At 38.9% G+C, this 23,948-nt stretch overlaps 1 protein-coding gene across 4 annotated transcripts; it reads right to left on the reverse strand.

The window, feature by feature from the left end:
* Positions 1-206: 206 nt before the first annotated feature.
* arhgap17b (Rho GTPase activating protein 17b) lies at positions 207-23,189 on the reverse strand. Of its 4 annotated transcripts, none has more exons than XM_079252618.1 (21): positions 22,867-23,189; positions 17,647-17,686; positions 10,736-10,840; positions 10,182-10,258; positions 9,834-9,945; positions 9,498-9,574; positions 9,200-9,302; positions 8,746-8,814; positions 8,469-8,550; positions 7,901-8,028; positions 7,216-7,327; positions 7,048-7,129; positions 6,802-6,882; positions 5,523-5,636; positions 5,320-5,411; positions 4,842-4,977; positions 3,783-4,049; positions 3,045-3,166; positions 2,560-2,961; positions 2,086-2,137; positions 1,402-1,530 (listed from the first exon to the last, which is right to left on the reverse strand). In XM_079252618.1, the coding sequence occupies exons 1-20, from the start codon at positions 22,917-22,919 to the stop codon at positions 2,130-2,132; spliced, it is 2,262 nt and encodes a 753-aa protein (XP_079108744.1). In that variant the 5' UTR covers positions 22,920-23,189; the 3' UTR covers positions 1,402-1,530; positions 2,086-2,129. The 4 variants fall into 4 exon arrangements, with proteins under 4 accessions (XP_079108743.1, XP_079108746.1, XP_079108744.1 ...); XM_079252619.1 differs by having other exon boundaries at positions 1,431-1,530; positions 2,092-2,137; XM_079252617.1 differs by lacking the exon at positions 2,086-2,137 and having other exon boundaries at positions 207-1,530.
* Positions 23,190-23,948: the final 759 nt, after the last annotated feature.

Here is a 23,948-nt window from a genome sequence, read left to right on the forward strand (position 1 = left end):
ATATTCATACAGTGAAGATGCACATTTTATTTGTTAAATTAATCCTATCTCATAACAAACCCCAAAGTGGAGAGATTTCTGAAAGTCTTGAATGAAATTAAGGCTATTTATGTAACATATGAAAAAAGTGGTGAAATAAATGCAATTTTTCAGCACTTTTTTTTCTCCTTATAGCTCAAAATGATTTCAGACATCAATGACTGATATGAAAGTGATAATTTTATACAGCTTAAACAGATTTATGACAAATACATTCTGACAAAACAAAGAACTGAAAATGAAAAATACAGTAAAACACTGTTGAAAAACCTTTAATTTTTAAAGTAATATGCATTGTATCACGCATTACGTACAGAAGAGCCCCCAGAAGATGCAGAGTAAAAAAAAAAAAAAAAAGGCAAAGCTTTTTGTATTTGGTCATAGCTTCTAGTTTAGGTGGGAGTGATCATTTACAAAAGTTAACAATTTAATAGGACAAGTAATCCCTTTTAATAATAAAAACAAACCTTCTCATATCAATTCCTGTTCTCTGCTTGTAGATCAGAGTAAATCGATTAAAAATTCCACCCCATAAGTTTACCCGACATATTGAAATAAAACTCCATGCTGTGGAGAGGTCACACCACAAAGTATTGCACTCTTGCCAAAATATTTGGTCTTTAGCAACCATATGATTTGTTGAACAGCTTTGAATTTGGGCTGTAATTCCTTTAGCTTACAGTCACTCCTTTGGTTCTCATTGGTGTTTTGCTGCAGTGAGTGAAAATAAGCACTCCCTTGCTGAATGTCACATTTAACCTGTTAAAACTGATACACTGCAAAGAACTGTTGAAATTGAGATTCAGTTTCATAATAAAAAAAAAAAAAGGCTGGATAAAACTAAAATCTACACACAATTTCAATGTGGTGGGAAAAAAAATAACCCAATATAAATTCAAAAGGATATGTGTAATAAATTATGCTGTTAAAAGCAGTCAGATTTTTGTCTCTGAAAGAATTCATTTCATTATAATCTTAAGCATTGATAGTAAGGAAAAAAATTAGACCATTAAATCCTGTAAAACCATGTCCAGCACTCTTAGTTCAGATGCTATATTAGAGGTCACATATTAAGGTCCCTTTGACCTTGTGTCTATAAAGGCTTGCAGAGCAGTCTTGAAAATACTCAACATTTTAACAAAACAGGAAGAGTTAGATTTAAATATGGAAACTGTGGGCTTGACAAGGGTTTTCTGGTTTAAGCAACCACACTAAGACAAGGCAAGTTTGTGTCTGTATGACCATACGAAGACTTTGTTTTCATTCCCCAGAGAGTAGCCAAGCAAAGCACATGACTTGTGGATTACCCGTCTAATAGGCTAAACATTTAAATCTGGACCAGCTGAGTTTTTGTTCACAGAACGGTGCTCTCTGTTTCAATGCAAGTATCTGCGACGGATGTGGGCTCTTGACCAGCAGAGCCCTCTTCTTGATCCTCAATCACTACAGGGATGAAAGCTTTTCCAATCCCCTTTAGGACCAGGCCTCCATCTGCACAGGACAGTTATGGGGACCAGTCAGCAAACAAATAAACCCAAATCAACATTGTGCGCACACACACACCACTGCAAACTGGGGGACAAACATGTGCTAGCTTTTCACACTCCATAAGACACCAAGGACTGCTCTCTGAATGACGGCGAGTCAAAACTGCTTGAGGCGTGTCACTTTTGAATGTTTTCAGATATGTTTTTAAGAGTATCCTTGGTGTGTTAATCTTTAAATGCAACACATTTTATGGACAGATCTATGCACCAGGATTCACACAAAAAAACAAAAGCACACTTAATTTCAAGTTTGTTAAAGGAAATGTTAGTTGCCAGAGCAAAATGTTTGCTGCCAAAGCTGTTTTAAGTGCACCTAATTGCTGTGCAAAATGGAAACATGTTAGAAAGGATAAAACACACAAACACATGCCATTAGAAATGCACAGTATGTATAGCACATGTGTGAAATAAGAGTTACCATGTAAAAGTCACACAAAGACACACAAACATGCAGATGACACACATGCCAGGCAAACACACCAGCCAATCAGATCCTTACCATTACCTGCCTTGCAAAGATCATCTTAGAGGCAGGTCGGCAGCTCAGACATCTGCAATATTTACAGATTTCCTGTCATGCTTCAGATCAACACAGCTCCATTTAGTGCATGACACACTATATGGTAGTGAAACCAGAAGCCAGAGAGCTAGATACAGCAATGCCCTGAAAGGAAGCTGAAAACCCTCAATACTGAAGTGAAGACTATCAGCAGACAAGCGCACAGTGTTTTCAGTTGAAACACTTTCATAAAAGAAATCAAATTTAACAAATGTCCAGCGCCGATTTGCTCCTCTTCATCACAGCTGGGGCTAAAAAAAATATCATCTGCAACTGTAATAATAATTATAATTTCAACAAACACTGCATCTGCACCGAGGCAGTTGTTTTTAATCACATTTTAAAAATACAATAATACTTATCATCCCTCCTTGTTTGATCTAATGATGTAAAGCAACAAAAAGACCAGTTTACCTGTTATGATCTTGGAGGCAGAGCTGCAGATGTCATTACCAGTGTCATTTGCTGCGGGCTGCGGAGGCGGCGGCATGCTAGGTCGCACTCGGGGTTTCGGAGTTGGCTTGGAAGGCCGAGGCAGAGATCCAGAGTGGTATGAGGAAGCCAGTTTGGAGCGCGATCCATCATGAGGTGGCGTGTCAGGAGGGGTGGGGGTGCTGGGAGGAGAAGCGTCCGGCTCTGCGGGAGTATGAGGAGGCTGAGGCGGTGGATGGCTCGGCGCATGAATGCTGTCTTTGCTGGAGAGACGGCGAGGTGTGATGGGTGCATGATGGGGAGAGCCAGGTGTTTGGGTGTTACTCGAGTGAGCGGTGAAGGGACTGGCCTGTTTGGGTGGAGCTGGTGCCTGCTTTTTGGTGCCTTTAAAACAGAATATTAAAAGAAATGTTATTCGGACTACTATGAATATCAAACTGCTGGAATAGGAAGGTGCACGTTCTCACCTCTGCGGACCATAAGCGGACTTGGTCCTCTTGACCCACCCTGAGAATGTGGGGTTCCCGCTGTAAGATGGACTGAACCATTCCTTTGTGGAGGTGGGGTGGACATGAGCTCACGTGCTGGGCTGTGAAAATACAACAAGTCCAGATGGTAAACTGTCATCCATTTTTAACATTCAATGAGTGACAGCTGCACAGGTACAAACACTCATGCATGATTTATAAAACAGATGCACTGTTTGGTTCAAAGACTCTTAGTTTAGTGAAAGTAATCACAAGAAAGATTTTTTTTTTTTTAAAGCTTTTAAAGACAGGTTTACAGAAGAGGATGCAAAACAAGGAACTATGTTCACAAGACTATTTCAGTTATGTGCGGCATGCAAAGATCAAAAGTCTGCAGCGCCAACAACCAGACAACATCGATAAGCAGGCAGGAAGGAGACGCTGTGTATCTTTAAAAAAAGACAGAGCTTCACTGTTCCTCACAAGCAGTTTGGAGAGCAAAAGTTGCACGAACAAGGCATTAAATTATTTCCACTGCATTACACTCTTAATTAATGAAGCCACATTTAATGCTGTGCATATTATCAGAGATTGTTATTATTAACATCCAGAATCAAAACTGCAAATTTGAGGACCAAACAAACAGATAACACACACAAAAGGTGGCAGGGCTCCGGATTGGCTGATTGGCTGCGAGCAGACGGTGGAGTAATGTTTCTACCTCAGCTCGCTACTAACCTGCTTTCCTCTGCGCTGAGCTGTGTAACAGCCTGAGGCTGCTTTGTGGCTACCTGGAACCCACCCCCCAGAGCACCACCACCAATACCAGGCTGCTCCGCCTCTGAGGTTGGGGATAAAACCTGGGGCTGTGGCTCAAACTGGGTGGGGGGCCGAGCTTCCAGAGGGGGCAGAGAGGGTTGGAAGGTAGGTGATGTTAGTTGTGACTGCTTTCTATTTAGAACGCTGACTCTGCGTGGAATGGGCTCCGGCTGTTTGTTAACAGTGCTATGAAGGGGGGGAGAGGGGAAAAATATTCAGGAGAGCAAACCATACGCCATCAGACAAAGTGATGGAGGAGGAGACGGAGAGAAAAAAAAACAGCGAGAGCAGTGAAAGACGGAGAGACAGACAGTACTTCCTGAGGAGTAGTGAAACCAGCTCAGAACGAAAACCCAAAGAGGACATAAAACCACATGACAGTCACCTTAAAAACAGAAACTAACTTGGACTGAAATGTCACTGCAGACATTAAAGAAACAGATGCCACACCATACAAACAAAATGCAACAGAGGAAGCCCACACAAAAACATAAAACCATTAACCTACAATATGGCCTAAGCTTTAATTGAAAATTTAGAAGATAACAACAATACACAATAGCAACACAACAGAAACAGAAAACGGTGTGACAACAATAATGAAAGCTGTTTTTCATGAAGATATCAGGAAGAAAAGTATTATTTCATGTTGTGTTCCAACCTTGAGTAAAACATAATTGATTAGCTTGTGGCGAAATTGCCCAAACATAACACAAATTAGTGCACAAATCAATCAAAACATCCCTTTTTCACTTATTAGTAATTCAGTTCCAGACGGCTACATTACACTAAGGCACAGCTTTGAAGTCTGGACTGGGCAGGTCTTCAGTGGGCGTCTCAGTGACTGTGATGGACTCATCAGCCACTACATAAAGGGCTGACACAGCGGGGCCCCGAGACTCCTGCCTGCTCATTGTCTTGGGACGGGATGGGAGGGTGAGAGGCAGGCTGAGGCTGAGGTTGGGGCGAGACAGGTACCTGTCTTTACGGGGAGTGTGACTGTCCCCATCATGCCCCAGGCTGCCGGGCCGTTTCCTGTCCAATCCAGGTTCGGGGTCTGGAGTGGCCGGATGAGAGGGCATGGAGAACATGCCTGACACATTGAAGTCCACCTCTGGACAAAAACAGGAGAGAGGGAAAATAAGTGTGACAGAATCTATTATGTTTTCCTAACAAGCTGCATTACTAAATATCAAAATCCTTTGCTTTATTTAAGTAGATGTTGTGTTTTTAAAAAAAAAAAAACTTCACCAGCCATTTCAATTTATAATGTATCAAATTTCCCATAAGGTCCAGAAACAGCATAGAGAAAATGATTGCATGTTTGGGATGTTTATTCCACATGATAAAGGCCCAAGCTGGTGCAGTATCCCAAAACTTTTACACTACAATTTGGGCTCATGTAGGTAAGCTAAAGAGGTAATATTAATGCAAACAGAACAAACAGACTGTTTACCATCAGGGAAGAACCAATCAGCATGCTGGATAATGGGTTCTATGATGGTCACGACATGGACTGATGTAGCTGCTGCCATCTCTGCCAACGTCCTGATTATATCCAAAACAAGACGATAAGGATCAGCTGATTTAATTAGCCTATGCACTTTGTATTCAGGAAAGCTCCATAGATATGAGCTGAACAATGTGCAGTCTTCTCACCCTTCAGTCTTTGCCCACAGCAGGTTGGGCCCCAAGACAATGGCAATGTTGCTAGGAGTCATTTTATTGATTTCACTGTCCTGAGCCAGTCTAGCCAGGAACTTCACCAGATACCTGCAACACACTCAAATTGCCTTAAAATGTCTATTAAAAAAACTGATTTGCATGATAAAACATCATTAGATTCTAACTTGTACTGCTTTTTATTGTTAAGCTCAAACAAACTAGTTGTAACAACAGTTAGCACAGATGCAGCAGTAACAAGTGCTTCCAGTGTGGGCTTTTCATTTTCTTTATTGTGCACTCCACACTTAGGTAGTACACTTAAGGTAGCCGGAGGTATTAAGTTGATCGTTTTCTGTAATTTTGCCACAAGATGTCACTACACCATGCAGACTGGAACTGTGAAGCTTGTGCTTCAAAGTGATGTCTGTACATCTAAACTGACGAAACGTCACTGATTTAGCTGAAGAGTGTATTTGATTAGATTTAAAAAAACAAAAAAAACAAATATGAATTGATAAACACTTCCCCAATATCTAGATTCCTTTCATTAAATTAATGGAATCAAATCAAACTTTATTTCTATAGTTTTTTTGTGCCAAAGGCAACCCAAAGTGCTTTTACATGATAAATCACAAGATGATAAAAGTAAAGCAAAATTTGATAACGTAACATTTAAAAATAATTAAAAACAGTCTCAACTTTTCTTTCACGCAGACAAACATACACAAGTACAGACAACAACCCCCACCCCTAACATGACTCCCTAAACACTCTCTCTTTAACTGTATGGAGATAAAAACAAATAAATAAGCAGAATAAAATATAAAAAATTTTAATAAACATCTTTCATCTCCTAGATTTATCTTTAGAAAGCTTGAACTGCTATGACCCCCCCATACTGAACAAGGTGAGTGCTTTAATGAGGCCTCTATGGGCCAGTTCATGGTTTCCACAGCTGTAAGTCCTCAGGTTTCCTTAAAATGTACATTTTTTCTGTTAGTTTATTTTTCCATTTAATTGTTCCATTGTGGCATTACACAAATCGACAGCTACTCAATCTTTAGTATTTTGCAAGTCCAAGTGAGCCTGTGCTTCTGGAAACAGAAACTATTAACTGACCTTGATAGGACAAATGAATATCAAGCATGCCGTTACAACAGGCTTTCACTTTCAACTAGTGTAACTTTGCCGCTGTCAACAATAGTCTGCACTGCATCATTTTTCAACATGCACAGAACAAATTTCCCAACATTAAAGATGAAGGTGCTCGTACCTGAAGTTGGCTTTGTGAGTCTTTGGCAAACGGTCACACGTCACCCACAAGGCCTGAAGCCTCTTGTCAGGGTCAGCCACACTACAACCACAAACACACAAGCAAAATTGGCACGTTGCATAAATACCAAAAAGCTGCCTGTCAACATATACTATTTAAAGCATGTAGTTAAAGCTTAGTATTGCAGAGTGTGTGTGTCTTTTTTTTTTACAGGATATTAAAAGTCACATCTGTGTGCTGTCTTACTTGGAGGCCTGTATCCACTCGTCATACAAGCTAAAAGTCATCAGAGGTTCAGGAAGTTCCCTGAGGTATGACTTCAGGGCTCCTGTGTGTGTGTAGGGGAGATACGATGAGAAAAAAGAGCCACACCAGATGGCTTCACTTTTCATGGATTTGTCAAAGAAGCCTTACCAGCGACGGCGTGGGGATCAGAGTAGAACTCCTCGAGCTGCGAGGTAGAGCAGTCCAGTGCTGCTTTCAGCTTCTTCAGTTTTGAAGCACCAGCAGCTATCCGGAAGAGACCCTGGGAGGAAAATACAGCGAGAACAAATATTTAAAATAAATGTGGTTTACTCCAGAATTAAAGAAGCGAGTCTGGGTCGGTTACAGGAAAGGAGAAGTAAATGTACAACAAAGTCAAGAAAGAGGTTATGACAAGAAACAAGGTTATGTCTCTTTCAGGATGATCAGCAGAGAAATGGACAAGAGTTTTGTTTCCTTTTATAAAAGCACCTAAATCACCCTTTTCAGGGAGTCCACTCTTACTGTTACATTTTATGAGGTCAACAGCGAACATGTTAATATGTTGCAGATGTCCATACACACACACAGTATTTATTCCTGCAAGCCCAAAACTAGCTGACCACAACTTGACCACAGATGTTTTTAGATTATACATGCCATTATTCTCAGAAAACTGTCCACCAACCCACATCTTCTTCCAGCTTAAACAGAAAGAGGGGTGTTTCAGTTTTACAGTTACAAATTCATAATAAAATCCTGGTCAATTAATTATCAACTTTGTCCAACTTAAAGCAAATTTCCTGATCGTCATCTTCCCAATTCCCCTATTTCCCTGCCATTAGTGTGTACATGCCTCCTCCTTCATGCCAGTCTCCAGGAGCATCATGACGCAGGCTTCTATGGGCAGAGCAATCTCACGGTTACTCCTCTTCAGATGCTCCTCCAGCAGCGTTCCAAATGCTGGCTTTTCCATCCAGGAGTCTACAAGAAACTTTGGTTACTTTAGCTGAATTTTAGTCAGATTTGGGTCATCTGGATACCTGAATGCTGTGGTATTCTCAGTTCTCATTACGGGGAGCATCTCATTAGCACAAAATTCAACTGTCCAATAGATGGAAAATTATAAACGTTAAAAACAGACTGCACATATCTGAAAATGATTTAAAGTATATGTCATTATATGACCCCGAGTGCGACCTAGATTTAAAGAAAAAAGCTAAAAAAAAGACAGCTTACTGTCCCACTGTGGTGACTATTGCTTTGGAATATCATTGTACAATAATAGGTAAACATCCATTGAGAGACACGTACAATCAGGACACATGATGTAAGTTAACAGCAAATGACAAAATTGCGTTCTTAGCAGCAAATTAAAATATTATTTTCTCCTTTTTGCAGAGTCAAAAATGTCTTTTCTTCACCTTGCTGTATTTGGATGGTTGGTATAGCTGCCTCCAGTGCTGCCAGAGACCTCCTGTGGTAATCTGCCTGAGCCTCTAATAACTGTCACACACACACACACACACACACACACACACACAGTAACACACACACACACACACACACACACACACACACACACAGTAACACAGATCACATATTGGAAATATTGACATATGAAACATAAACCGCACTAATATAATATTTGTTTTTTTTATTTTGAGCCAAGCCATTAACAGTAAACTGTAGTGGACCCACCATGACATAGTAACGCGCATATTCTCCCTCTTTTGAAGCAAAGTTGTACATGTCTGCCGAGAGCTGGTCCTGTAGGATGGGACAACACATTTTTTTTCACCATAAACAGCAAAGAGGATGGTAATCTTAACCTTTCTGCCATGGACTACTAAAAACTCTTCATTAATACACAGATGAACTCCAGATGACAAAGCAATGACCTTTAATTACATAGTCCTTAATAACGAGCCTGTCATGATTGTCAGTAACAAGGCTTCCTTTGTTCAACCAGCTAATCAAACACGATCCTGACATTATGCAGAGGTCTTCACTGGGCGGTACAGCCATTACTTTAAATATGCTTTTTATAAACGGCACATTAAATCACGGTGACTGCTTCATTAGTATGTATATTCCACCAGTGCTGTGGATACTTGACTAAACTGAAAAACAGATGATTTAAAGAAAAAAATACCTTGCAAATCTCTACTTTATTAAGAGCTTCATCCATCTCATCTTTGAGTGAATCCACTTTAGCTGCCATGGCCTGGTTGTTGGACTTTGTTGCCTGATACCACCTGGAAGAAACAAATGTGTTTACACACTAGAGCATGTGTACAGACAAAGCAAGTTATGACTTTTGTTCAACCATGCACATTTATAGATGAGAATAATTGATAAAATCCTAACTATGTAAATCGGGGAAAGCCTGCAATTAAAGTTAACAGTTTAACTGGAATGTGACTTCATATCCAGTGTGTATGGAAATGCACCTTGTCTTTGCAGAGTCATAGTCCAGAACCAGCTTAGCAAGTTGCTTCCTCTGTTTAAGGATATTGGGGATCTCCACCTGTGGCAGAAACAGCAAGATCAACTTACAATTTTCCTTTAAACACTTTTTAAAGAACAAATGGTTATAAATACAATTTAATGCTGAAGGCAGTCATGATGTAAAGACAAACAAATCCTGCTCAAACTTGATGAATGCTTCATTTAATAATAATACATTTTTAAACATCAAGACTGTAACACAAGTGACTGATTATAGCTATGTGGATGTTATGAATTATCTGTAGAGTCAGAGAAGTGGTTAGCATCTACATACTGACCTCTGCCAACTGGTTGATGGGATCCAGAATATCTCTCTCAATCTGTAATTCATGCTGCATCAGTTCAGTGGCTAACCGGCTTTCTGCCTCCCCACATACGTCCATCATCTTCCTGCATACACATACAAGAGAAATGGAGACAAATCTGACAAGTTATATTTTCTTACAGAGAAAGAAGATAAAGAAAACAAATCATGCATAAATAAAAAACATTCACTAATGATCTACTCACATTTTGTTTTACCCATATAGTCCTGCTGAACTTGTGTTAGTGATTAATAGCAATATTCAGTTCAATGTAACACCAATTAGTGATTAATGCCGCTTCTGCTTGTGATTAATTCTCACCCGATCAGACTTTCGTCGCCCAGCTGGCTGCCTCCATCTTGCATGGCCTGGGACAGGGATGTCAGCGGCAGCTTTTTCTGCCATTACAACACAGAGAACACGTGATTTAGATTTTTCCCACAATAAAGAAAGATGCAACTGCAATAGATTCACACTGTACCTCATCTGGATGATTTAGGCTCAAATGTACAGAAAAGTGTGGCAAAGTAGAGTAACATAACAGATTCTTTCAGAGTGTTGTCAGTGTTAGCGGCTGGGTGAACTGGGCTGCTGCGCAGGAACTGTGACGCTGGCAGGAGGCCAGAACTGAATACTTTCCTTGTGAGTCTATCTCATATCTAAGTGTTGCATAAGAAGAGATGCTACGTGTTCATAGCACAAGATATCAGCCCTCCTGCGGAACCATTAATGTCTGTCACACCGTTTTAATTTTTTCACAAGCCATTTGTCTCTGAGTGACAGCAAAATGGGCCACGTTGCCAACATGATGTGAAAGTTAGCTCAAAGATCAGTTGGAAGAAAAACATTAAAAGTAAAAGAAAAGTGCTTCTTACATGTCTCTTCTCTGTGTCTATGCCCATCTGACTCTGCAGACAGGAAACCAGCCTCTTGTGCGTGTTGTGTGACGCCATGCGTACCAGCTCCATTCTCCTCTCAATCTGTGTACCCACGAGATCAAAATGTTTTTAAGTGAGAGACAACAAGACAATGGGATGAGCTCAATTAACTGATTTAAATCAGCACAAAAGGAAACAGGTGAATGACCACTTTGTCTTCCTGTTCAGCAGAAACAACCCAGGTGAGGGCCACAAATCAAAGCACAGATGCTGAATAAGCACACATTCATCCCAAATCTTTCCATCCTGCTCTTGTTATTGAAAGCTGGAGGATATAGGTGCAGTTTCTGTAATTCTGACAGACAGATGGAAAGAGTCAGGCTCCATAAATGACATGACAAAATACAGTCAAGGAAAACGGCGATCGTTCCAATCCTAGACTTGAGGTTCTACAGGATCAACATCTTAACCAGATTTAATAGATATTTTAGGTGTCATTGCACATTGTTACATTTCAAATACAAACTCTGTGGAACAATTATTATATTGTCACCAGTGCTCCACCAGCATTATACTTTAGTTGTACGCCTTCAAGAGATCTGACATTAGACAGTTTGATTATACTTTGGTTTTCTGAATTTTATTATAATATCTTCACCCATTTCTGCCTTTTCCTTTTTAATGTAACCTAATTTGTGTGATCAATGAAAATAAAATAAAATATCTGGAGATTAAGTATATTTGTATAAATTTAGTTAATTTAGTAGATTACAATGTCCACATGAGTTTTAGTTGTGTGATTTTTTTGTGTGCGTGTGTTTACAGCTCATTGCATGATGTTTTTTACCTGATGTTCACAGTGCTATTATCTATTATTATTATTTATGCTATAATTATTAATAATCCCAAAATTATTATTATTTTCTAAAATAAAATGTTACATAAAATGCTGCAACAGTGACCAGCATCAGTAAACAAAAATTGTTTGATACAAACTGTACAAAGCAGTCAACACTGAAACTAAGGTAATCCTTGAAGGAACCTGGATATTCTGGTAATCCTGAGGATTTGCAATTTGGCCATTTACCATTTATTCACTCTTGCAGATTGTGAGAACACAGCTAATTTTTTTTTTTTGTTTGTTTTGCTGTGTGTGTGTGTGCTTTTTTTGTTTTTAAACAGGGTATGTAATTATATCAATTATATATAATGTAAAACACACAACTGCCTTTAGCTTACAAACATTTTATGGATAAAAGATCAACACAAGAGATTTTTTTGAACACAGACAGATTTGAAACCCTTCGTTTTCATACTAATACAGTGTTTCTCAATTCCGGTCCTCAGGCCCCCCTACCCTGCATGTTTTATAGACAACCCTCCTTTAACATACCTGAATAAAATAAAGGCTTGTTAATAGGCTGCAAAGAACTTGATGAGGAAGTTCAATAATCGGACTAAAGTGCTTTGGAGGAGGAACATGTCTAAAACAGGCAGGGCAGGGGGGCCTGAGGACAGGAAACCGAGAAACACTGTACTAATGCAACAATCAAGCATTTGAAAACAGATCTAAAAAATAGATTTAGACATTAATAAACAAATCAATAATCACAAACAGAAATCCGAAATCTCTGAGGACAAGCCATCTTATCCCTGTTACATCTATTACATTTTACATGTTGTTAAATTGCATACTTTAAAACTTTGATTATCTGAGACAAAAATTTCTATAATGCATATCATCATCAAAGCTTAAACTAGTAATACTAATTCACCAACAAATAAAGACCATACCATGACTAGCCAAAAACAGTAGTCACCATCTATATTTAACTAACCAACTAGTTAAGAGCCTGTCATTGGTACTGTGTTTCAGCTGGCAACAAGTTTAACGTGTACTTTATAAACAACCACACCAGAAACCACTTCCTGTGGTAACAGAATTTTTTTTTTTTTTTTTTTTTTAACATTTTAAGAGTCTCAAAGAGCTTAATTAAACTACTAAAATTAGATTAAGCATATAAGAGCAGTAGCAATCCATCACCTCTGAGCAAGAAATGTAAACTGAATGTTCACTAATCTAGATCAGAGATTGTGGTTTTAAACATTTGGTGAAATCTAATTAGAGAAAATGAACTGTGACAGAGCCTGTGGCATTTTTCAACACTAATGTGAACGCTTGCTGTAATAAAAGGTAAAAGTCTAGTTTTTATACCACGTGGCCGAGAGACTGACTTCTATTCATTACGAAATTAACTTAAAAGTCAGTGGATTTAAATGATAATAGTGATAATAATGCAATATATATTTGTTAGCCTGCTAAATAGAAACCAACACTGCTGTGATTACTTGAAGTCCTTCTTCTCTTAAGTTTGTTACATGCTGGCATTGCACTAAACGAGCTGCCTGTCTGTGCAGTGAAGTATTTACTTCCTCTTCCTGTTTCAGTGTAAACATCCAGCTATGTCTTGACATCTGAGCTCATTTGCTGTATGATCCCATCTTCTTCCTTTACTTTTATCCTTACGAATTCAGTGTCCCGGCACCAATAGATAGACATTTATCCCCCCACCCACCCTCTTTCCTCCAGCTCCTACACCAGGCCAGACCGCAGCAGGATTTGGTTCTTTCCTCTGGATATCTATTCAGCAGATCCCTAACTCTGATTAATTCATGGAAGTGTATATCTATCTGGTGACGGATCAATTGGAAGCAGGTTTCCCAACACTCTGTGGCAAGATGGAAAGAAAGAGGCCCGAGCACAAGCAGTGTAGGCAATACATCTAAAAACTGGTAATCACAGTTGATGTGTACAAAAAGTGGGTTTGTTTAATACACCAAGTAGCCATGGCTGAAAATAAAAAATATAAAACGGAATCTCACAGTCTCACAGTTATCATCTGTTGTAATTTGAGCATCCTTCTCTGCTTGATGTTACCATTGTAGTCATGTGACTGACAGACATTTTCAGTCTCAGCCCCATATGTGTTACACATACAGTGCAAGTCACAGGGCTGGAAAGATGATGAGAAAAATATGATTAGAGAAATATTCACACCTATGATATATTTTTATATGTTACAAAGTACAGTTATTTCCATTGTGGAAACACCCTCAGAAAAGGCTTTAAGTGCTGTAAAACAACATTTTACTGACAGTTTGTCTGCAAACCAGATAACAACCGGTGGTGCTGTAATACAATGCTGTCTCAAATCGGGTGTGGTCCTTAACAACCCTGAAACAAGAAAGATTTATGATCTAAAGTTTTCAGCTAGTTTTTTTTTGCTCTCATGAAGAGATTTTTCTCTGAAAATGAACTTCAGTTCAAGAAACAGGAGTCCAGTGTACACACATACAGAGACACTCTGCGAGAGAGTAGCCAAGAAGCCAAGAAGTCAGAAGGGGGGCTGGGCAGGCAGGGAAAACTCCCTGATCATGGGCCCAGACAAGCCCACACACACACACACTGAACATTAACAGAATAGTTGTCTTCCACTCTCCAGTTACAGCTTTGTCCAAAGGTTTTTTTCTGCCCTTTTCTTTCCAGATAGGAGTGAAAAAAGTGAACAGAACAAGCTGACGACCTCTGAACTGCTACAGTAGAGTCATGCAGCAACTGTGCAGATGGGTGGGTTTTGTTGTGTGGATGGGAGATCCATCAGCAGACCGAAAAGCTGGTCAACTGACAGCTCCAAAAACTAGCTGGCTGACCTTGTTGGCAGGACTGCAGTCTGGCTAGAGGATGATGGAGCAGAAACAGAATTAAAATGCTGAAACAATCCGGAAAATTATATTTGGAGAATTATGAATGGTTTCACATTTTAGAAATATGCACTAATCTCGGAGCAAAACAGTAGTAAAATCAGCATGATACTTGCAGATCTGGTCCAGCAAAGAAAAACAAATGTTGATGCTATTTTAATGCCATTATTATTCCAGTCAATAAAAATTCTTTTCATAAAAGTTTTTTTTTTCAAATTTTTTAGCAGAGTTGCATTACATTATGTATAAGCCTGATTAGGTCAGAATAACTGAAAAAAATCTAAACAGATTAGACGAAAGACAAGACAGATGTGTGCAGATCACAATTTTGGATTTGTTGTGCATTAGGTGACATGTATAGGATGGATGACTAAGAACATGAGAACATTATATATGTCAAGTGACTAAAACAATCACTCCTACTTAAATTATCCAAACCTTAAATACTGCAAAATGTCATTTTCTTTTGCTACTTAAGTGAATAGAAATTAATCTCACGTTGAGTTGTTTACAAGAAAGGGATCTATTCTTTCCAAAAATCTTTTCATACCAGGTAGTGGATGTTCCCGCCATGTTAACTTTTCACATAAGGCTCTACTAACAATTTTATATTTTTATTTTATTTTAATTTTATCCTTTCCATTCAGAAGTGATAAAATTATTTTACTTCATTTCATTCATGTGTTAAATTATCTTCATCCTCTTTGTTAGCACAGAGGGGAAAAACAACTAGCAAACTATTAAGCTAGCAGCAAGGTGTTACCACACTGAGCGGTGAACTGGACGCCTCTTTAATTTGTGAAGTTTGTGAATATTGTACCTTTTAATTTATTTTGTCTAATTATGTACCGCGCTTTGTTTAAGCTGTGGTTGTTTTAAAAGGCTTTATAAATAACGCTGAGAAGAGTTGAGTTTTTACACAAAAAGATGTGCTTTAACACCTGTGTGTTTTTTTATGTTGTTGTTCTTAGCAGCTTACTCATATTGTGTCATATTGTGTTACTCATATGTGTCAAAGATCTGCAGCAGTGGAGCATTGGTATTGATCTACCACCAGTTTCTTCACCAAACGGGGTGTGTTCATCTAACTTTTGGTGCTTGTACAAGTCAAACTAAAATGTTTACATGTATTTTAAAACTCCATGATGGGGCGAAATAATCATTTTATTTACCTAACTTTTGAAGCCAGTTCAAAGTGACCAATCAAGGAAATACTGTTTTTGCCATTTCTTCATCTGGTAAGCTAACTGGAAACAGATTGTCTGGTTCCATCTACCACATAACTTTTAGGTCATTTTTCCCATGTCAGGTTTTAATGCTAAGCTAGCTAGCTAGCAACTACACAGTTAAAATAAACATCAGTGGTTTCCATCTTCTTATACAAAATTTGACAATGACTGAAGTTATTTTTTGGTTCAGCAGCTGGCCCACAGATAAATGCCAGTTTAACGTACACCATCAGATTGTAGTAAAATATCTATCACACTAGCAGGCCATCTTATCCTCAACTGTATTCAAATACTGAGATATGGAACCAGTTCCAGCCCAACTCGCCAGTGTAATAGAAAGCAGGCAAGGATACAATCCAGTCTGACAACCTCCTAAAATGTCTCACTGAGAAAAGACATGTCCATACAAGATAAACGCCTTACCAAATGTGAAATATTATGGAAAAAAAGAAGAGAAAAGAGCCCTATGACAGCATGGAAATCATAGTGTCAAATTTCAAGTTGGACTGTTCACAGAAGGGGGTTGTAGGAGCTTGTGGGGAGGGGGTTCGGAAAAATTATTCTTTCTCAGCTCATGTTTGGAAAGACAGAAAAACTTTTCCAGGCAGTGTGATTAAATCACAATGCTGATACTGATTCACTGGTCTATGAATCAGTAAACAACAAAGATGACTGTTATCAGTCAGCAGATTTAAAGACTATTAACTTAACATGAAAGAAATACAGGGTGCTTCGTTTCTTTTCTCTTTTTAAAATTGTCCAAACACACAGATTCAGACAGATAACCTGAAATAAAGGTGCCAAAAATGATCCAAACCACCTCTACAATGTGGACCTCCAGACAATCACATTCCTTATAAAGAGCTGGAGTTTAAGGAATGTCTAACACTGCACAAAGTTCCTGTCATTCAGGAACCAAAGACAAGAAAACACATTTTGTTGAAGGGTTGGGTCCCTTTTTTTCTGCGTGGTTATGGACATTCAGTGAAAATTAAGTCATAAAAAAAAAAAAGATAAAAAATATATATATTTGCATTTGTTCATGTTTAATAAAAGATTTTTGCAGATCAGCAGCATGTGTGTTGTGTGTTACTGAGTTCAGACCGTACCAAGTTCATAGTTCACTTCTGCAAGTCGTAAAACACCAACTTGTGAGAATGAATGAGGCTTGTCGAAACTTTTTCCTTCGCTTGTTTACCTTAACTTGCCTTCCAAACGAGCTCCATTTGTCTCTGAACATGCTCTATATTTATTGGTGTCTGGTGTATTTATTCACACACTTTTTGTAAAAGTGATCTCAGTTTTACAAGCCAAAGTCTTCCCATCCCCCACTCACACACACACACACACACTCACACACAAGTGCGTATCCACACAGATTTTGATATGAAACATTTCCAGAATTCTCTTTGATTGGAAAACCAGCCTACCATGTGCCAGCCACAAGCTGACGAGGTATTACTGACTGAAAGATTACCACAGTCATGCTATAACGTAAGTAGTTTTACTCCAAGCTCACAGAAAGAGTTTATATCATCAAGCTGCTTCGGTACTATGGCGTTCACAGAACAATTAAGAGACTCTAGCAAACACATTGATAATGTCCATATTCTAGTCATCCTGAAAGTGCACCGTGAAGGCCCCGTTTCCCTACACACAAGTTTAATGGAAACTGGAGTGCAACAATATGGGTGCTGGAGGTGCAACAACACTGTCAGTTGTGCTGACACGGATAATTATCAAAAGAATATTTGAGTGAAAATTAAAAAGTAGGTCTTGCTTATGACGAAAAGCAAGCATAATAAATAGGTCAACAGTATTTAAGATGTAGCATTTCCAAATATTTAAAGCTTCTGATATAATTTTAACACCAGATATGGATGTACATAAAGCTTAAGACCAGAAATGGATCTTTACCTGAAGGAGGTCATCACTCAAAACTTCAGTTTTCTCAGCTCTGTCGAGAGAAAAAAAAAACAACAGTTAAAAACTGACCAAAAAAATAAATAAATAAAAAAATTTAAAAAAATAAAAACTTAAATAGGTTTTTATTAGAAGCAATAAATACCTGTCCACCAACCTGCACATAAATGTGGCTCATGTTTACAAACTGAGAGAAGTTCCTTCATGCTTTCTCTCACTTTTCTGAATCAGTAACAGATGTGCAGCTCCCCAGCATGAAACACATGAAACTGACCCGCATACAGTAAGCTTTACTTTGTCATACTTGATGTAGAAAAACAGCTGATGAACAGGGCCTCATAGTACAGCACACCCATAAATCCAGCTCAACTTGTCTGTAGATTTCAGTGTGTGCCTGCAGAAAACTAACGTATTAACTAGAAGAATTCAGAGCAGAGACGTCTGGCAAGCCAGAGGGTTACTCACCTGAGATAAACCCCCCAAAAGGCCCAACCAGTTATCAAACCCCATGCCACGTATACTTCAAGCTTTATCTATTTTCATCAGCATGACAGATGCCACATCTTATTGAGAATCCTCAACCAAGGAAACATACCCTCAGACACCAAGATAAAACAAATGGTTATAATAGTCTGGAGGTTATCAAAGAAATGGCATTTTCTCTAATGGTAGCTATCTGAGTTAGCCCAGAGTGTATTTAACATCTACTTTGAATGATAAGCTGCTGACAGTCAGGCAGACAGACAGACAAACGCTGTCAAAACCACGAACTCTGCCTTGGTGGCGGAAAAAGTATTTAAAAGTATTAAACCATATTATACTTCATCAGACGTGAATATGTATTATATCGTACAGGGTCCCATTTTTCTGTTCAGCATGTAAGCACCAAAGGCTTTGCTGAACCTGTCAGATTCCTCCACCCTGCCCAAATCCCACTTTTTCTTGAGTCATCTGTCTGCACCTTGTTTGTTATGGCAACAGGGAAAGGTGTATATGTGTGTGTGTGTGTGTGTGTGTGTGTGTGTGTGTGCTTGTGAGAGAATGAGAGTTGTCAAAGTCTGAGACACACTGCACATTTGTGATGGAGTGTTTGGAAAAATTGCAAGTTGACATAACTTAAAAGCTTTGAGAAAATGTGACAAAATGCAAAACTCACCCCAATAACATCCGCACAAGTTCACCACTTTTATGTGATCATGCACATGAAAAGGTCACTGTTCCCTTTAGATTGTGGGTTTAAATCATGCTGAGCAAGTACGATCTACAACTGATACCCAATAAACAACGACACACACACATATACAGCATCTCTGCAGACAAACCCCTTAAGACCTCTTCTATTTCTCTACCAGCACAGACCCACACTATCTCACAGGGATCAATTAACCCTCTCCCATGCACGAGTTATTACCCAATACTGTTATAAGCCTCAAGAATAAGGTCTTCAGGTTACACAATCAAACATCTAGCATGGGATTACCTCATCCGTGCCTGAAAAATCCACACTGCTAATCCAAAAACGCCCCTGGCTGCAGTCTGCAAACCATGAGCAAATATTTTGTTTCAGCTGGTCAATGGCTAAATTGCCAGCAGTTCCTTTTGAAACTTTGAACAATAAAGATTCTTGCTTGATGTTTTACAGGCAGATCTTTCTGACAACTGATCACTGAATTTGCACAAAGTGATGAAGACAGAGATGCCTGTCAAAATTACTGAAAGCTGACAAAGATCAGCTGCTTGATCTATTTCTTAACAAGATTCTTAAATGGCAACAAAGCATGAATGGAGCTTTTTAGAGTCAGCGTTTGGTTTGTTCCTCCTGCGCTATTGTAGAAACACGCCTGTGTACGACGGTGACTTGAGAGACCTGTGCTATCTGTAATTATGTAAAATGTACTTTAAGGTAATAAAAGTATTGTGTTTCTGACTGAAGAACCGAACACATCTTCTTATCCCTGGTATTTGTGGTTGTACAATTTATGATTTAAAAAAATGTTTTATTAATGTCCCCCCAAGAAAACAAAGAATTCTGCTATCGTCTTAAAGCCGTTACTCCAGAGAAAGACAGAGCAGAGAAATGTGTAGCCTCTTCCAGGTCAAATGAGGTCTTTTTTTTTAGCAGACCTGCTGTGGGAGCTCTCGCCATCTAGGAACAATTTTTCTTGTGTGGTGTCTGATAAATACTCCGATTGGTCAAAACATGTCTAGTAGGTGTGGCTGATGATGATGAAAGAAAAGTAGGAAATGTAAAGTTGTCATTTCCACTTTTTAGCAGGCGGAAAAGTTTCAACTGAATTGTTTTTTTTTGTTTGGTTTTTTTTTTTTACATAAACAACTGGCAGAAGTGTGAAAATGTATAAAACATCATGCTTCGCAGTGATTCTCAAACCAGGAGCACATGACCCACTACCTTGTATATCCGTGTCGCTACTCCATCACACCTGATTCAGATGAAAGAAATTTCTTATCAAGGTTGTTGGAAGCCTGTGAGTCATTCATTTCATGAAGGTGTGTTAAAGAAGGGTTACCTCTTAATCGTGTAGGGCTGTGGGTCCTGAAGACCAGGATGAAGAAACACTGCTGTAAATGCACAGATGTAAGCCTGTGCAAACCCTGTAATTTCCTAGATAAGGTTTCTCCAAAAATATCACATAAACAAAGAAACAACTTTGTTTTTGTTCTTGCCACCAGTAGAAAACCACAGAATGACTTTCTTTTTGTTGAGTTTGTAATGGCCTCCAGAAAGGCCAGGTCAGACAGCCTGGTTGTTTTACATAAAAGATACTAACAGCTTTCTGGGAGGGGCTTTCTGCGTGCACCATGAGGAACCAATGAATTTAGCTAAAAGAAAAATTAGCCCAAGCTAGCTGGAAAAAGCAGTAAAAGTCAGGAGGAGCCGGGGAATCCACCAAGGCTACTAACTGAGTGGTGTGCATTTCTAAATGTGCAGAAATTGATGACGTCTGAATGTAATTGCATTCTGTTACTTCCTCTTGCAAGGAACTTGTAACTCGTGAACGGATTTTTAAAAAAAATATTTTCACTTTAATTACCCCCTGCAATAGAAGTATGTAGTGTAGGGAGAGTAAACACATAAGTGCCTTCTATGATGGGTGAAGGTATTGGCAGGGTCATATTGGCATACTCATAGATCACAATTGTGAGGATCACGGACAAGTCTTTAAGAGCTTTATAACTGCTAGAGCTGTACTTTATGCAAATGACCTGTTTGTGTTTACACAGCTCTGGTTACTTTTAGTCTTGTGAAAGTAAAATAAAAAAAAATCTTAAAGACACTGTCTGGTTGCAGTTATTTATCAAAACTCAGGAACTGTTTAAACATTAGTATAAATTGTAATGAACAAAACTTATTTAATGCTAACTTGCGTCTACAAAATGTAAACAATTCTCCTGCAGTAAAGATTTCAATGGTTAAGGCTATTAGTGTGTGCTGGTATTAGATCTACAGTCTGCAGCCAGAATACCAACACACTGATCCATATGATCGCATTACACGTCAGGCTTTAGGGGCTCGCCTCTGAAGGAAAAGGCTACACCAGCAATTTTTAGATTCTTATCAATAGTGAATTAGCATTGACTTGACTAGAGTACCGAAGCTTTGTACTAAGGACAAACTGCCTCAACACTGAAGCTCACAGCTAACTGCAACATGCACAAATAAAATGTGGACAGCTTTTGCAGAATGATAAATTGTAAGCCTGTATGAAATCAAATCAACGGCATCCTGTTCATATTTACATGTTTACTGAACAGATTCATGATCACTGCTTCCTTGCTGTCTTTTATCACATTGCAGCTTTGTGAATCAAACTGCTTCCTCATATGAATCCCGCACAAATCAAATTAGCTTCCTTTTTTTTTTTTTTTTTTTTTTAGTGACAACCACCCCTTCATGGCTGTGTGACATACCCGGCACTCCGCTGTGTCCCCGTCAACAATCGTGGAAATGCTTACTCTACAAAATCCTTCACGCCCTTCCCCTCATGAGCCAAACAGAAAACAGCAAATCATCACAAACTCGTCCGTCATGCTTTGTCCACTAGATTTTATCTGTTGCAATAAGCTTAAAACTTACTTGGCCCTGTTGCATTTAATGTATTTACTGTCAGATTTAATTTTCACCTATTTATCATGCAGAAGCCAGCTTTTCAGCTGAAATGAGACAAGTTAGCTAACCAGAACCAGTTGCTCCTTGTATTTTCTTCTGGTAAATAAGCAGAAATGTTAATCCCCTGCATTTGATTTCTAACTAGTCACTTCTTTTTAGCAATGGTACAGATGACACCTGAGAATTTCCGGCATGTAAAACTCTACCCAGCTATAATCCAGAGTGTGTGTGTGTGTGCTTGCAAACACTTTTTCCTCTCAGTAAGCAAACTGTCAAATCGCCTTTTAACTACTCTTGCACAACATGTGAAGCAATGCAAGGAATCCATGAGTAGATTCCACAGGGCATTGGTCAGCAAGCAGTTTTGAAGAAACACTATGAGGAGTATAGATCAATTCCCTGATACAGTTGTAGCTGGAGAGATTGTTTTAATGGTGTCTGCTGATGGGCGAGGGGGGCTTGCCATCCCTGTTGATGAAGGGAGGGGACAGTCTGTCTGTGGCGTCATACATCAGTAAATGTGTTTATGTGAAAGCCTACATTTGAAAAATAATCCATTGCATGAGTGCATGAAGCCGAGATTGTGCAGTCAAGACACCATTTTATCAAGAAGTTCATAAAAGTGCTCCAGGTCAGAATATTAAGAATCTAACTGGATTTATTACACTTTGTTTATGCAGGAAATACGTGTGTTTTATTTATTTCATTATAACATGACTAGAAATTTTTTTTAAAAAAACAGATAAAAACTAAGTTTTTCTTCAGTAATACAGTTGAGCTGCATCTAGAAGACAATTTACTCTTGTATAATCTTCCCTATTTAAATAATCATAATCAAAATAAAATACAAGGAGCATGTGGTAGTAACTTAGAATATTTCAAATAATTTAACTCACAACTATTACTTTTATTTCCCAATAAACTATTCAGGTGTTTCGTCGTGGCCCTGCCCTTCCGACACCGCCCACAACAGAAGACAGATGCCAATAAATGGCACAAAAGAGAAACAGCAACGCTTCTCCACCACCATGACCAAATGTCTGCGACATGTAGGAGGTGGTTTTGTAAATAAACCAAACACCAACCTTCCAACAGTCTGGTTGGCGAGTTGCCTCATCCGGTTAAACTGCTTCTTCATGGTGTGCGTCCTCTCGGCGTCTCCTTCAAATCTGTAAAAGTTTGCGGCACCGCCGAGCGCTGTCGATCATCCGCTGCGGATCGAGCTAAAGTTGCGCTACGTCGCAGCCATTGCGCTCCGAGTAAAGTTGAAGGTTTCTTTTTTTCTCCCTCTCACTAAACTTGGTGGCATTAACCACCGTAACAAATCGCCACAAACGAGCAGAAAAGTCAGCGGGAACGAGCTCTGACAAGCGTCAGCTTCCCCATTGCTACGACTGTCAGGCGCACTGTTGAAGGGACTGGTTTGAGTGAGACCAGTGAGTTAGGAAGAAGGAAGTGCCTCTACTTCCCGACTGTAAGCGGCATGGCCCACGGGTGACATGTGATACCTTTGTAAGGGAAAAAAAAAAGCCATTGAGTCATTGGACCTCTCAGAGGTGGGAATGAAGCGTTTTTGAATCAGCAGGCTACAAGACAGTAACATTAACAGCAAATAAAGACAACTGACTAAAACTAAACATTTCTTATTATGATTGTGGACTATTGCAAACCACACACCCACAAACACATATGCAAAATCTGAGACTGTCATTTATCTTTGTAAAGTCTTGAGATGGCTGTCTATTTATGTTCATCTTTTTTTTTTATGTTTTCAGTTTATTTGTGTTTGTTTTGTATTTGTCTAATTTTTAATGTCTTGTCATTTCAAGTTTCTTGTTGTTTATATTTTGCAAGTGTTTTGGATAGTTTTGCATATCACTGTCATTGTTTTGTGTATCTCTAGGCCCTTTTAAAATAGTTTGTACTTGGTTTTACTCAACTTTCAGGGTTTTCCAGTATCTGGTACCAGGTACTTTTCTAAGACGGTTACAAGATAAATGAAATGTGATGTTTACAGACTGCAGGCCACTCATTGGTCCTGCAGTTATGTCATGGGATGAATTATGAATGCAATTTCTTCACAAGAACCCCTCTAAATTTCCCTGGACAATTCCAGAGTTTTTTTTTTTGTCTCTCTGGGTGCAACCATGTGTTTGTATGGCTTTTA

This window comes from Telmatherina bonti (genome assembly GCF_933228915.1).
Source record: "Telmatherina bonti genome assembly, chromosome: 14".
Classification (NCBI taxonomy): domain Eukaryota; kingdom Metazoa; phylum Chordata; class Actinopteri; order Atheriniformes; family Telmatherinidae; genus Telmatherina; species Telmatherina bonti.